Consider the following 12,967-nt stretch of genomic DNA (forward strand, 5'->3'; position numbering starts at 1 on the left):
GGAGGTGGTGTACTACTTGGTGAAGTGGAGCTCCCTGGCCTATGAGGACAGCACCTGGGAGCTGAAGGGAGACGTGGAACAGAGCAAGATAGAGGAGTTTGAGCAGCTGCAGGCAGTCAAGGCAGACTCACGCAGGGTGGTAAGACGACACACGCACACACACACACACACGCCCTCAAGACCCTAACCGTTTAATATTTATCCCCTCAAGATCCTAACTGTTTAATATGTACCCTCTCAAGACCCTAACTGTTTAACACACACACCTTCAAGATCTCTTACCGCTTAACATGTACCATCTCAAGACCCTGTTTAATATTTACCCCATCAAGACCACTACCACTTAAGCACGCACCACCTCAAGTCCCCAATGTACTCATACCCTCAAGACCCCTACCATGTAATATGCACCGACTCAATTTAACATGTACCCCCCCAAGACCCCAGCGTTAACACAAACCCCCCAACCATTCAATATGTGCCCGCCTCAGGAGGACCCCAACAGTTCACCTCTACCCTAATCTCATTCCTAGTGTTCTCATCTACAACAGAGAAAGCAGATTGAAGTGTCACCCGCCATGGTGTACACTCATTGATATGTCGAGTTGAAAATGGCAATAAGTGCAAAGACTATCTGAGTTTGGGCTATTGTTTCATTGAATGTTGCCTTCAACTTCATATCACAAAGTCCTCTGTTTTTGTTGATTTACACTTGTCTATGTTTCCCTGGGGTACTTACTTACACACTGGGCATACGAGGGAATGGGAATCCTGTAGCACCACTAGTTCTGGTATCCCAAGAAAATCTGGGCTGAGCATAGACATTCTTATTGCTCTGCTCCCTTACCGGCTATTGGCCTTTCTTTTATAAACCACCCGCATCGCACCTCTAGTATCTCGCCTCCCTCCACCAGCCTCTCCCACCCCCACACCTGCCGTGGGCTAAATGCAGCCTTCAAAAAGAAGTGAAGTGGAAAGTCAATTACCTCTGTTTGGCGCATTCATTCCGGCTTCCTCATGGCACACAGCACAACAAAAGCACATTATTGTTTGTGTGTGTGATGTGTGTTCTCTCACTTCTTAACCTTTCAGCTGTTAGAAGGGACAGTGACATTCACTTTGGCAAGCTATTGCTGTTTCTCAGTTATTGGAAAATATACAGAATGTTGAATTCCCAGAGACGCATCTTGTATTGTCAGAAAAGTCACATCAAGTAGTTTGGGTTATTTGGTCCACTTGACATACACGTTTGGACCTGTTACCGTATTTTCGTCACATAGTTATTAACCAAGTCTGTTGTAGTTGTTCTCGGGATCTGTTGTCTCCTCTGGCGTTCATGTTTTTCACCTGAATGATATATTCAGTAGTGAGAGCTGTTGCAGACAACAACATCATTAGTTGACAATTAAATCTGTAATTCTGTAAAGAATGCATTCGAAGTGGAATTCTTTCACAAGGTCTTTAACTTGAGAGTAAAGATCCAGTGGTGAACCAACAAACAGGTGGTGGACTGGTGGTACACAAACCACCAGTTTTGGCAGCCAACTAATGTCGAAAGCCTGTAGACTCTAGCTATGTGAGGAGTTATCTAAATTGTAATCTATCTATCCACTTTAAGGTTACCTGAAGTTTTACATTGATTAATTATCTCTATACTAGCAATTTCAGTAGTGCCAATCCTTTATACCCCAGTACCATGCATAGAGCTCTGACATCAATCCTTTATACCCCAGTACCATGCATAGAGCTCTGACATCAATCCTTTATACCCCAGTACCATGCATAGAGCTCTGACATACAATCCTTTATACCCCAGTACCATGCATAGAGCTTTATACCCCAGTACCATGCATAGAGCTCTGACATCAATCCTTTATACCCCAGTACCATGCATAGAGCTCTGACATACAATCCTTTATACCCCAGTACCATGCATAGAGCTCTGACATCAATCCTTTATACCCCAGTACCATGCATAGAGCTCTGACATCAATCCTTTATACCCCAGTACCATGCATAGAGCTCTGACATACAATCCTTTATACCCCAGTACCATGCATAGAGCTCTGACATACAATCCTTTATACCCCAGTACCATGCATAGAGCTTTATACCCCAGTACCATGCATAGAGCTCTGACATCAATCCTTTATACCCCAGTACCATGCATAGAGCTCTGACATACAATCCTTTATACCCCAGTACCATGCATAGAGCTTTATACCCCAGTACCATGCATAGAGCTCTGACATACAATCCTTTATACCCCAGTACCATGCATAGAGCTCTGACATCAATCCTTTATACCCCAGTACCATGCATAGAGCTCTGACATACAATCCTTTATACCCCAGTACCATGCATAGAGCTTTATACCCCAGTACCATGCATAGAGCTCTGACATCAATCCTTTATACCCCAGTACCATGCATAGAGCTCTGACATACAATCCTTTATACCCCAGTACCATGCATAGAGCTCTGACATCAATCCTTTATACCCCAGTACCATGCATAGAGCTCTGACATACAATCCTTTATACCCCAGTACCATGCATAGAGCTTTATACCCCAGTACCATGCATAGAGCTCTGACATACAATCCTTTATACCCCAGTACCATGCATAGAGCTCTGACATCAATCCTTTATACCCCAGTACCATGCATAGAGCTCTGACATACAGTCCTTTATACCCCAGTACCATGCATAGAGCTCTGACATCAATCCTTTATACCCCAGTACCATGCATAGAGCTCTGACATCAATCCTTTATACCCCAGTACCATGCATAGAGCTCTGACATACAATCCTTTATACCCCAGTACCATGCATAGAGCTTTATACCCCAGTACCATGCATAGAGCTCTGACATCAATCCTTTATACCCCAGTACCATGCATAGAGCTCTGACATCAATCCTTTATACCCCAGTACCATGCATAGAGCTCTGACATCAATCCTTTATACCCCAGTACCATGCATAGAGCTCTGACATACAGTCCTTTATACCCCAGTACCATGCATAGAGCTCTGACATACAATCCTTTATACCCCAGTACCATGCATAGAGCTTTATACCCCAGTACCATGCATAGAGCTCTGACATCAATCCTTTATACCCCAGTACCATGCATAGAGCTCTGACATAAGTCCTTTATACCCCAGTACCATGCATAGAGCTCTGACATAGAATCCTTTATACCCCAGTACCATGCATAGAGCTCTGACATACAGTAGAGCCTTTATACCCCAGTACCATGCATAGAGCTCTGACATACAGTCCTTTATACCCCAGTACCATGCATAGAGCTCTGATATCAATCCTTTATACCCCAGTACCATGCATAGAGCTCTGACATCAATCCTTTATACCCCAGTACCATGCATAGAGCTCTGACATCAATCCTTTATACCCCAGTACCATGCATAGAGCTCTGACATACAGTAGACACATAGAGGGATGTACTTGGACAACTAATGTGCACATTTCACATTGAATGAAATACAAATTAGCCTACAGTTGGGTGCCACTGATATTGTCCCTTATCATTTGACCCATTTAGGCCTGACCTCAATTTTTTTTTTTCAAAAATAGCAGACCTACAAGCTCGTAGCGCGCCACTCGGTGGCGCGCTATGAGCTTGTAGATCTGCTATTTTTCAATAGCTAAATTATAACATAATGTTTAAAACACCAAAAGGGGTTCCCGCCCAAAATGGGTTAACTGTCCTTTTGCGCAGATCACGCAAACCTCAGCAAAAAGAAAAGGACAATATCGATGGCCTCCAACTGTACTTGGACAACTAATGTGCACATTTCACATTGAATGAAATACAAATTAGCCTAAATGTGCGTTCCCACTGAAAGATGAAATATTTGTTCGAGCACCTCGATTACATAAGTCAATGCAAAGACTTGGCACATCTTTGCATCTAGTGGCGCAAATGGTGCAACACATTCACCAGTTTATTGTAATGATCACAATACGTATACTGTGGCGATTAGCTGTGCGTCGCCACTCACGCCCATTGTTTGCGTTCAGTCATTCAAGGTACGTTCCTTTTTATGAATGACGTGACGTCACTCTACCTGTCTGGCTGTAGGAGGAAGTGCTGGTGTCTGCGTCGAAGGCTGTTTGCTTGGACGGTTTAACCTATTTAACCCATTCTGGGCGGGAACCCATTTTGGTGTTTTAAGCATTATGTTATGCTTTAGCTATTGAAAAATAGCAGATCTACAAGCTCATAGCGCAGCACCGAGTGATCTGCCATTTACGAAAAATCGTGAAAATGTGGTGCAAATCTTTGAGTATATATTCTTTCACAGTGAACGTTTTTAACTCATATCTTTGCTTCTGGGGGGTCCCTGGAACAACATATTTTCAGATGGGGGGTACCACCGCAGAAAACTGTACAAAGTTTAACTCCTTGAACACCTTGATAGTAGAATCGTAGAAGAATAGTAAAAACCCCTACTTTCTCTGTAAATATAACTTATGACTCTACTGAGATTTATTTTCCAATATTTGTATTGTATTGTCTTTATTATATTGTATTACTGATGAATTGAGTACAAAGGACCACAATGGAAGCAAGCCCCTGGGGCTTTTTGTGCTATCCCAAACTTGAACAAGAAGTAGAAGTCGCACAACTTTAGCATAACATTTAAGTGTACAGCCTCTACTGTTCATAAGCTTGAACAGTAGCTTTTAATAAGGTAATAATAGCAATTACAGTACTATTAAAGTATGTAAATGAGCGCTGTATATTGTTTTGTGTGTGTGTGTGACAGGAGCGTCCACCGGCCAATCTTTGGAAGAAACGGGATCAGTCGAGGGAGTACAGGAACAGTAACGGCCTCAGGGACTACCAGCTAGAGGGAGTCAACTGGCTTCTCTTCAACTGGTACAACAGGTCAGTCTCTCTCTCTGCACTTCTAGTGTACATATTGTTGCTGTTGGGCGGAAACCTTATGTCGAAAAACGTTCCCTTATTATTATTATTATTATTATTAGTATTATTATTATTATATCTTTTTTTACAACTTTTAAAATAGTGGAAATAGCCCCCGGGAGATTGATTGCTGAGGTAGAGCGCAACACCTACCATCACCTCCCCAGTACTTACCGCAAGTCTTACCGCATCCAAGTCGTGCTATACTCACATGCTGAGTTGGCGGTGGCCGGGGATCAAACCCACGATCTGGTCCAACGGCGAGAGCTCTACCGCCTGAGCTACCCGGACACAGCGTACTTACCGAGTTGCATGGATGTGTATAGGGAAAATGTACCCTCTCTCTTCCTTGGGGTAGAGAAGTCATGCTGCCAGCAGAGCAGACACACTGACTGCTGTATTGTAATCTCTGGGCATACAGTATGACAGCCTGCATACAGGATGTGTAGCATGAGGATGCCTCGGGCAAACCGCAAGGTATCCACATGGCTGCTAAGCTGCTTATGTAGCTTTAATAGCTCCATGGTGACGGAATGTTATATTCATTGATTCAGAGAGGCTCGGTGCGAGGCTCTTCATTTTTGCACGAGCAGTCGCGTCGGTGCGCGGAGAGCGTTGACAATGAATAATGAATCGGTGTTCCTGGTGCGTGCGTGCGTGCGTGCGTGCGTGCGTGCGAGAGAGAGAATCTGCCACCATTTGGCTGAGCTCACATTATTTGCTTGTTCCTCAGAGACGAGGAAAATTTCCTGTGGAGGAGTATGCTGCTGCACCAACAACGTTCACGTTTTGTACAGTAGCTCGCCCACGGCCATAAAAGAAGCATTGCACTTTAATTCTGGAGTCAGGGTGTGTGTGTGTGTGGCATGGAAATTGCTCGTTTCTGGAGTGTATGTGTGTGTGGCTTTGTGCCTACGCAATGAGATTCATCAGATGGAGTGGAGAGGTGTTTATGAGGCCAATGGGAATATCTACCCATTGAAATTAGCATCAAGTACCCCCCCCCCCCCCACACACACACACACACACACACACACACACACACACACACCGGACAACTGAATAAATGAGCGCCCCACTCCGGTGGCAAATATTACGCCTTGTCTCATCTACCAGCCGTATAATTATTGCTCATGATGTTGCTTTCTCCTTGCACGCTCCCCCATTTATTTCTTTGATATCGTGTCCTGTCTGTATTTCCCTCTTCTCCCTCTCTCTGTTCTTTCTTCTCTCCTTTCCTCTGCTCTCCTCTCTTGTTTCTGGCAGTCGGAGTGCAGCTTTATTCCCAGGAAGGACTTTGTGTTTGTGGGGGCCCTGTGGTAGTTTGTAATTAAAGAGGAAAGGGTGCATTTTGATCTGCCTGTCTTCTGTGTGTTTAGTTCCCCGCCTGGGGATCTTTCATGGGCAGGTATCACTTGAATTTCCCACCCAGGATCAATACGGTATCATCTAATCTCAACTTGGATATTTAGTTGGCAACTAAATGACTGTAATTAGGCTATAGTCAGACGAAACATGAGAAGAATACATTGCCAATAGCCTAGTCATTAGGCTTTATTACAGTCAGTAATCATTGATGTCATTATGATCCTAGAAATGAGGGCAATCTTCATCACCTTTCTCTGTCAAAGGGTTTAACTGCTAAAACTGTCCATTTTCATGCTTTCAGAAACGGCATGCACAGTATATAGCCCTGTATGTGTGCCTCCACGCTGACAAAAATATGTCTTATGAATCATATTAATTATGCATAATATTATAAGTAAAGTAAGTAAGTAGGTTGGAGAGGCTCATTGTCTGTATCAGCCAGAGCGCTGGACTTTCTCCTCGTTCCGCTGTGCACCTGGGAGTCACCTATCCGAGGTCCCTGGGAGATGGATTGCTGAGGTGGAGCGCAACACCTACCATCAGCTCCCAGCACTTACTTACTGCATGACTTGCCACACACAAGTGGTGTTACTCCTACGCTGAGTTGGCAGTGCCCGGGCCGGGATCGAACACATGACCTTGTGGTCAAAAGGCAAGTGCGCTACCGACTGAGCTACAGTTTGCAAGTTTAGCTGTTGAGTCTGGACGCACAGACCCACAGACTGACCCCTCTTATAGATTGCTAGACTCCTGCAGAGACACGCTGTAAAAATAGTATTATCACAAAGAGTAGTAGAGGCAGGCCAATGGAGACTACTGGAAGCTGTTGGAAGAAGTGACTCACAGTACGTTTTAACAGCGGGAGAACAACGGCGACTCTGGGCGATCCAAATCTCCTTCCTAGTGGGTGTTCCTGCTGTCATATACCCAAGTCCTCGTATAGGTGGTATGGAGGGTAAACAAATAAATGGTAAATGGTAAATGGTGCATTTATATAGCGCCTTTATCCAAGGCGCTTTACATAGATCGTGCATTACATTCACCCATTCACACACACATTCATACACTGATGGCAGCGGAAACCATGCAAGGTACCAACCAGCACATCAGGAGCAATTAGGGGTTCAGTGTCTTGCTCAAGGACACTTCGACACTAACTCGGGGGGAGCCCAGGTTCGAGCTGGCGACCTTGCGCTTACCATCCGGAAACTCTACCCCTGAGCCACCGCCGCCCCAAACAAAGCAACTCATGGATTTGATTGGCTATCGCCGAACGATGTTGTCCAAAGATAACATATTTTCATGTTTCACGTTCCTCCGCCCACTTTTTGACTATCGCCTCTTCGCCTGCTATCGCCAGTAGTTGCCGGGTCCCATAGACAAATACCGCACTTCCGGGAAAATATGCTGTTAAAACGCACCGTCATCATTCTGTCCCCTCCCCCCTCTGTCTCTCTCGTCAGACGGAACTGCATCCTGGCTGATGAGATGGGCCTGGGAAAGACCATCCAGTCCATTACGTTCCTGGAGGAGATCCTCCGTGTGGGCATCAAGGGGCCCTTCCTCATCATCGCCCCGCTCTCCACCATCACAAACTGGGAGCGTGAGTTCCGCACCTGGACCCACCTCAACATCATCGTCTACCACGGCAGCATGGTCAGCCGACAGATGCTGCAGCAGTACGAGATGTACTTCAGGGACGCACAGGTAGGACAGCTTTGTGTAAAAGCTTGTTGATGATGTGATGTTGGCATGATGAAACCGCACAAAGCTAAGTTTAGTCACAACCAGTGATGTGTCCAGTTCCCTTGTCCCTCCTACACCCTGCTTTGTGATCACACATAGTGTATAACTGGCAACTTACTGCTCAAAGGCATTATGTGGCCTTGTGCAATTTTAACATCACCCCATTACTAAACTTCTGTTCATTACAAAATGGTATTGCCCTATGGGGGAAATTATGCTTTTTATACTGCAAGTTTGTAATTTGATGTATTTTCCCTAAAAGCATTTCAAAGCAAATTCAATGGCATAGCAGTGATAAGATAGATTGTGAGTAGAGATGATAGTGCCAAGAGATTTAGTTTACAGGGAGAAAAGGAGGGGACCAAGTGCAGATCCCTGTGGGACCCCAGTTTGGAGGGTACGGGGGGATGATAGCAAACCTTTCCAAGAAACCTGGTAGGTCCGGTCCGTTGGGTAGGAGGAGAACCACTTTAGTGCCGTCCCGCCGATGCCTAGATCAACTAGGGTGTCTAGGAGCAGCTGGTGTCACAAGCTATTGTTAATACTTGTGATGCGTTGTGAGCTTGTAGATTGGTACTTTTGCACGACAGTCAGAAAGTATAAAATCGGGCATTCATTTATGCAAAGACATAAAAAGATGAAATATGGAAATACACGTGTTCTGCCTGACAGTGACGGTATATTTACTTCCGTTTCATTTGTCTCGTATACCTTTTGGTCTTTGAGATTCATCAGAGTTAATTGGCTCACCTTTATTCACAAAGCCATGTTAATTGTCATGGCAACCAAAGCCACAGGGACAGCAGGGTAATTCTCTCAGAGGCGTTAATTTACCCGAATAAAATGAGTTTGTGGGAGTACCACCCCTCGCATTCAGCTGGGGAAATGAAATCTTACAAAAGACGATTACAAGATGAATACCCTGATGGCTGAGACAGTTCTCATGTTGACATCAGTAGTGCATGTCATCTTTATCCAACAAAGGATTATTTTTAAGGCAAAATAGTACCTTAATCAAAGGTGTTATGAGGGAAAGTGAAAAAGTATACGTTGCATGTAGCAGATTCCGGCCTTCTGTTTAACAACTGAAATGGATCACCGAAGTATATATATTTTTAAATGTCTTATCAAGAGGTTGCCGAGATACTCTGGTTTTCTCCCCCAATGTCGTCAGTTTTATTATTGTAATGATACAAATCACTAGCAGCTGTAGTATTAATATTAGCATTAGTATTAAAAAAAAGTCACATATGGTTTCTAATACATTCAGTATTCTACTTGAAAATGTAAACCATTCCATCTGATGATATGCTAATTAATATGAGCTATGTCACAGATGTACTGTGGCGTGTGCATTAAGCATTAGGATTAATCACACGATACTCCTCAGGAATACTGACACAGTGATGGACAGTGGTGCTGTAATGCAGTGGTTATCAGAAATACTGACACAATGATGGACAGTGGTTCTGTAATGCAGTGGTTATTAGGAATACAGACACAGTGATGGACAGTGGTTCTGTAATGCAGTGGTTATTAGGAATACAGACACAGTGATGGACAGTGGTTCTGTAATGCAGTGGTTATTAGGAATACAGACACAGTGATGGACAGTGGTTCTGTAATGCAGTGGTTATCAGGATGGAATACTGACACAGTGATGGACAGTGGTTCTGTAATGCAGTGGTTATTAGGAATACAGACACAGTGATGGACAGTGGTTCTGTAATGCAGTGGTTATCAGGATGGAATACTGACACAGTGATGGACAGTGGTTCTGTAATGCAGTGGTTATTAGGAATACAGACAGTGATGGACAGTGGTTCTGTAATGCAGTGGTTATCAGGATGGAATACTGACACAGTGATGGGCAGTGGTTCTGTAATGCAGTGGTTATCAGGAATACTGACACAGTGATGGACAGTGGTTCTGTAATGCAGTGGTTATCAGGATGGAATACTGACACAGTGATGGACAGTGGTTCTGTAATGCAGTGGTTATCAGGAATACTGACACAGTGATGGACAGTGGTTCTGTAATGCAGTGGTTATCAGGATGGAATACTGACACAGTGATGGACAGTGGTTCTGTAATGCAGTGGTTATCAGGAATACTGACACAGTGATGGACAGTGGTTCTGTAATGCAGTGGTTATCAGGATGGAATACTGACACAGTGATGGACAGTGGTTCTGTAATGCAGTGGTTATCAGGATGGAATACTGACACAGCGGTGGTGGCTCAGGGGTAGAGTGGCTGGATGGAAACCGTGAGGTTGCCAGTTCGAACCCGGGCTCCCCCAGAGTTAATGTTGAAGTGTCCTTGAGCAAGACACTGAACCCCAAATTGCTCCCGATGTGCTAGTTTGTGCCTTGCATGGTTTCCGCTGCCATCGGTGTGTGAATGGGTGAATGTAATGCACAATCTCTGTAAAGCGCCTTGGATAAAGGCGCTATATAAATGCACCATTTACCATTTACAGTGATGGACAGTGGTTCTGTAATGCAGTGGTTATCAAAGTGGGGTCTTGGGACCCCCAGGAACTCTTGAGTGGATTCCAGGGGGTCCCCAGCAAAGGTAGTTAATATAGCTGCTAGAAAACGAACTAGTCTTTTAGGCTGACAACAATAATCTTTTTGAAATTATACAGCGTTTTTTGAATCAGTTTGTGAGATTAAGGGTATACTCTCCAGCCATAAAGAACTATGTTTTAAGTAGAAACATCTTGCAGCAGTGCAGTGGTTATTCAACCACTGCTGCTCTGACCACATCATCTCAATCTGGCTCTGGATTTATGTTGCATATCATTCGTTCACTCTACATGTTTTTCCAGTCTTTAGCTACAAAAGTACAGTATACCATAGATAGTTTATATACTGATTCAGTGATGGAATATGTGCACTTGCTCAGTGTTGATAAGAACCCGTTAAAGGCTCAGTTGAGCTGGCACAGCACCGCCTTCGCCATTCGACACAGAACCCACGATGGCAGTATGTTTTAACGGCGGTCGAATCTGGGCAATAAAAATCTCCTATGGCCTTCTGTCATTGCCTGTGTCTTCGTATAGGTGGTATGGTTCCGCATGGAGGGTATACAGACACCACATGAATTTGATTGGCTATCGCCGGACGATGTCGTCCAAAGATAAAATAGTTTCATGTTTTCGGGCGACGTTCCTCCGCCAGTAGTAGCCGGGTCCCATAGACAAATACCACACTTCCGGAAAATATGCCAGGCTGTTAACATGCACTGTCAGTGTCACACCAGGCAGTTGGGAGCACTTGTGACTGAGCTCTTAGCATGCTAAATGTATCGTAGGTGCACCACCCCCCTCTCATGGGGATCACTGTCGGCATCTTGGAGAGAAAATCTTTTCTCTAGCATCTTAAAATGTGATAGTTCTGGGTTATTGGTTGTACTTGTTTTTTTCGGTTGATGCTGCTCTACACAGCATACTTGTATTCTATCAAACCTGGCTTTCCCAGAAACCAGTGGCCTGTGTTTACACGTTAACGTGAGTGAAGATAAATTCAGAAAGGTGTTTGTTTTTGCAGTCCAGCCCTTGCAATACTTAAAACTGCGATCCCTAAAATGTACTGAATGTCCTTCCTGGGATTCAAATCCAGCACGGGAGATTATATTTCTTCCACTGAGCTAAGACTGAATGCCCTCTTGGCTATAGGGGAGATGTGCTTCAGGCTTCATTGTTCGTTATTTCACACATAGCAAAGTAAATTATAATAGGTGTGACACCACCAGGTCTATGTACAAACACTGTGTGGCAAAATGTTAGAGACAGTCACACCCAGCTCATAGTCCAATTAGTCTGGATTCAGACCCACACCACAATGGGGTTTTAAGTTCTTAAAGGAGGGGTCTTCAAAAGGGGGTCCGGGTCCTCAGAGATACTGCAGAGGGGTCTCCAAATCTTTGTGTGATACGGATTTCCCTATGAACACATCTGCTTCATCTCTCTCTCAGCTAAGGTGTCCTTGGCCTGAGCAAAGTATTTCATAACTAAATGGCTTGTATTGACTCATGTGTGCGCCCAGGGCCGTGTGGTGCGCGGGTGCTACAGGTTCAATGCGGTCATCACCACCTATGAGATGATCCTGGGAGGCTGTCCGGAGCTCAACGCCATAGACTGGCGCTGTGTGATCATCGACGAGGCCCACCGACTCAAGAACAAGAACTGTAAGCTGCTAGAGGGCTTCAAGCTCATGAGCTTGGTACGTATCATCCTCCTGTAAAAAAGAAAGAAACAACGCACTACATTTTGATATCGAATAGACACGGGTGGGGAAAAATGAAGGATTTATGCCAGCGCAGCCAGTCACCATGACGATGCTTATTTAACATGCCATCCACACATTTTTATAGCATTACTTTTAAGTATGTCAGAAATTGTTCAAATTGATGTCAAAATGCAGCTTTACTGTACATGGCTGAGGTGCAAACCATTCACAGTATTGTAAAATGGTTCGAATCTGGCCCATTCTGCATTATTATTTTCCACTCGAAGGGTGTAACCGAACTAATCGGATAGCTCTACCAACTACTTTTTCTGCAACACTGTTGTTCGACAAAGTATTAAACATAATAAACAGGGCTTAAGTGATTAATCAGACTAATCGATTTAGTCAATATTATAAACTTGTTTTTCTTTGTTGATATAACATTTGTCTTAAAATAAACGCACTTCAAGATGACGTTAATTGAAAAAGTAATCTATAGAATAGTCGCAAAGAAAATAAGTATTTTCTGCCCTAGTTTGAATCTGGGCCATGCTGCAGTATCGTTATGCCCTCCCTCTCTTTGTCATTTATGTCACTCTGGGCTGTTTTTATGTGCAATGAAGTATTAATTAAAATTATTTATCAAGGACACAAACTAGACCAGAT

General features: G+C 44.0%; 1 protein-coding gene across 6 annotated transcripts in view; it reads left to right on the plus strand.

The window, feature by feature from the left end:
- chd9 (chromodomain helicase DNA binding protein 9) overlaps window positions 1-12,967 on the plus strand; it is a 169,384-nt gene that overhangs the window by 96,020 nt on the left and 60,397 nt on the right. For all 6 annotated transcript variants that reach the window (XM_079497542.1, XM_079497544.1, XM_079497543.1 and 3 more), the window contains 4 exons: window positions 2-139; window positions 4,793-4,914; window positions 7,785-8,028; window positions 12,119-12,295. In XM_079497542.1, coding sequence (XP_079353668.1) covers window positions 2-139; window positions 4,793-4,914; window positions 7,785-8,028; window positions 12,119-12,295 — 681 coding nt within the window. The remainder of the gene's footprint in view (window position 1; window positions 140-4,792; window positions 4,915-7,784; window positions 8,029-12,118; window positions 12,296-12,967) is intronic.

Source organism: Electrona antarctica, assembly GCF_951216825.1.
Source record: "Electrona antarctica genome assembly, chromosome: 3".
Taxonomy (NCBI): Eukaryota; Metazoa; Chordata; class Actinopteri; order Myctophiformes; family Myctophidae; genus Electrona; species Electrona antarctica.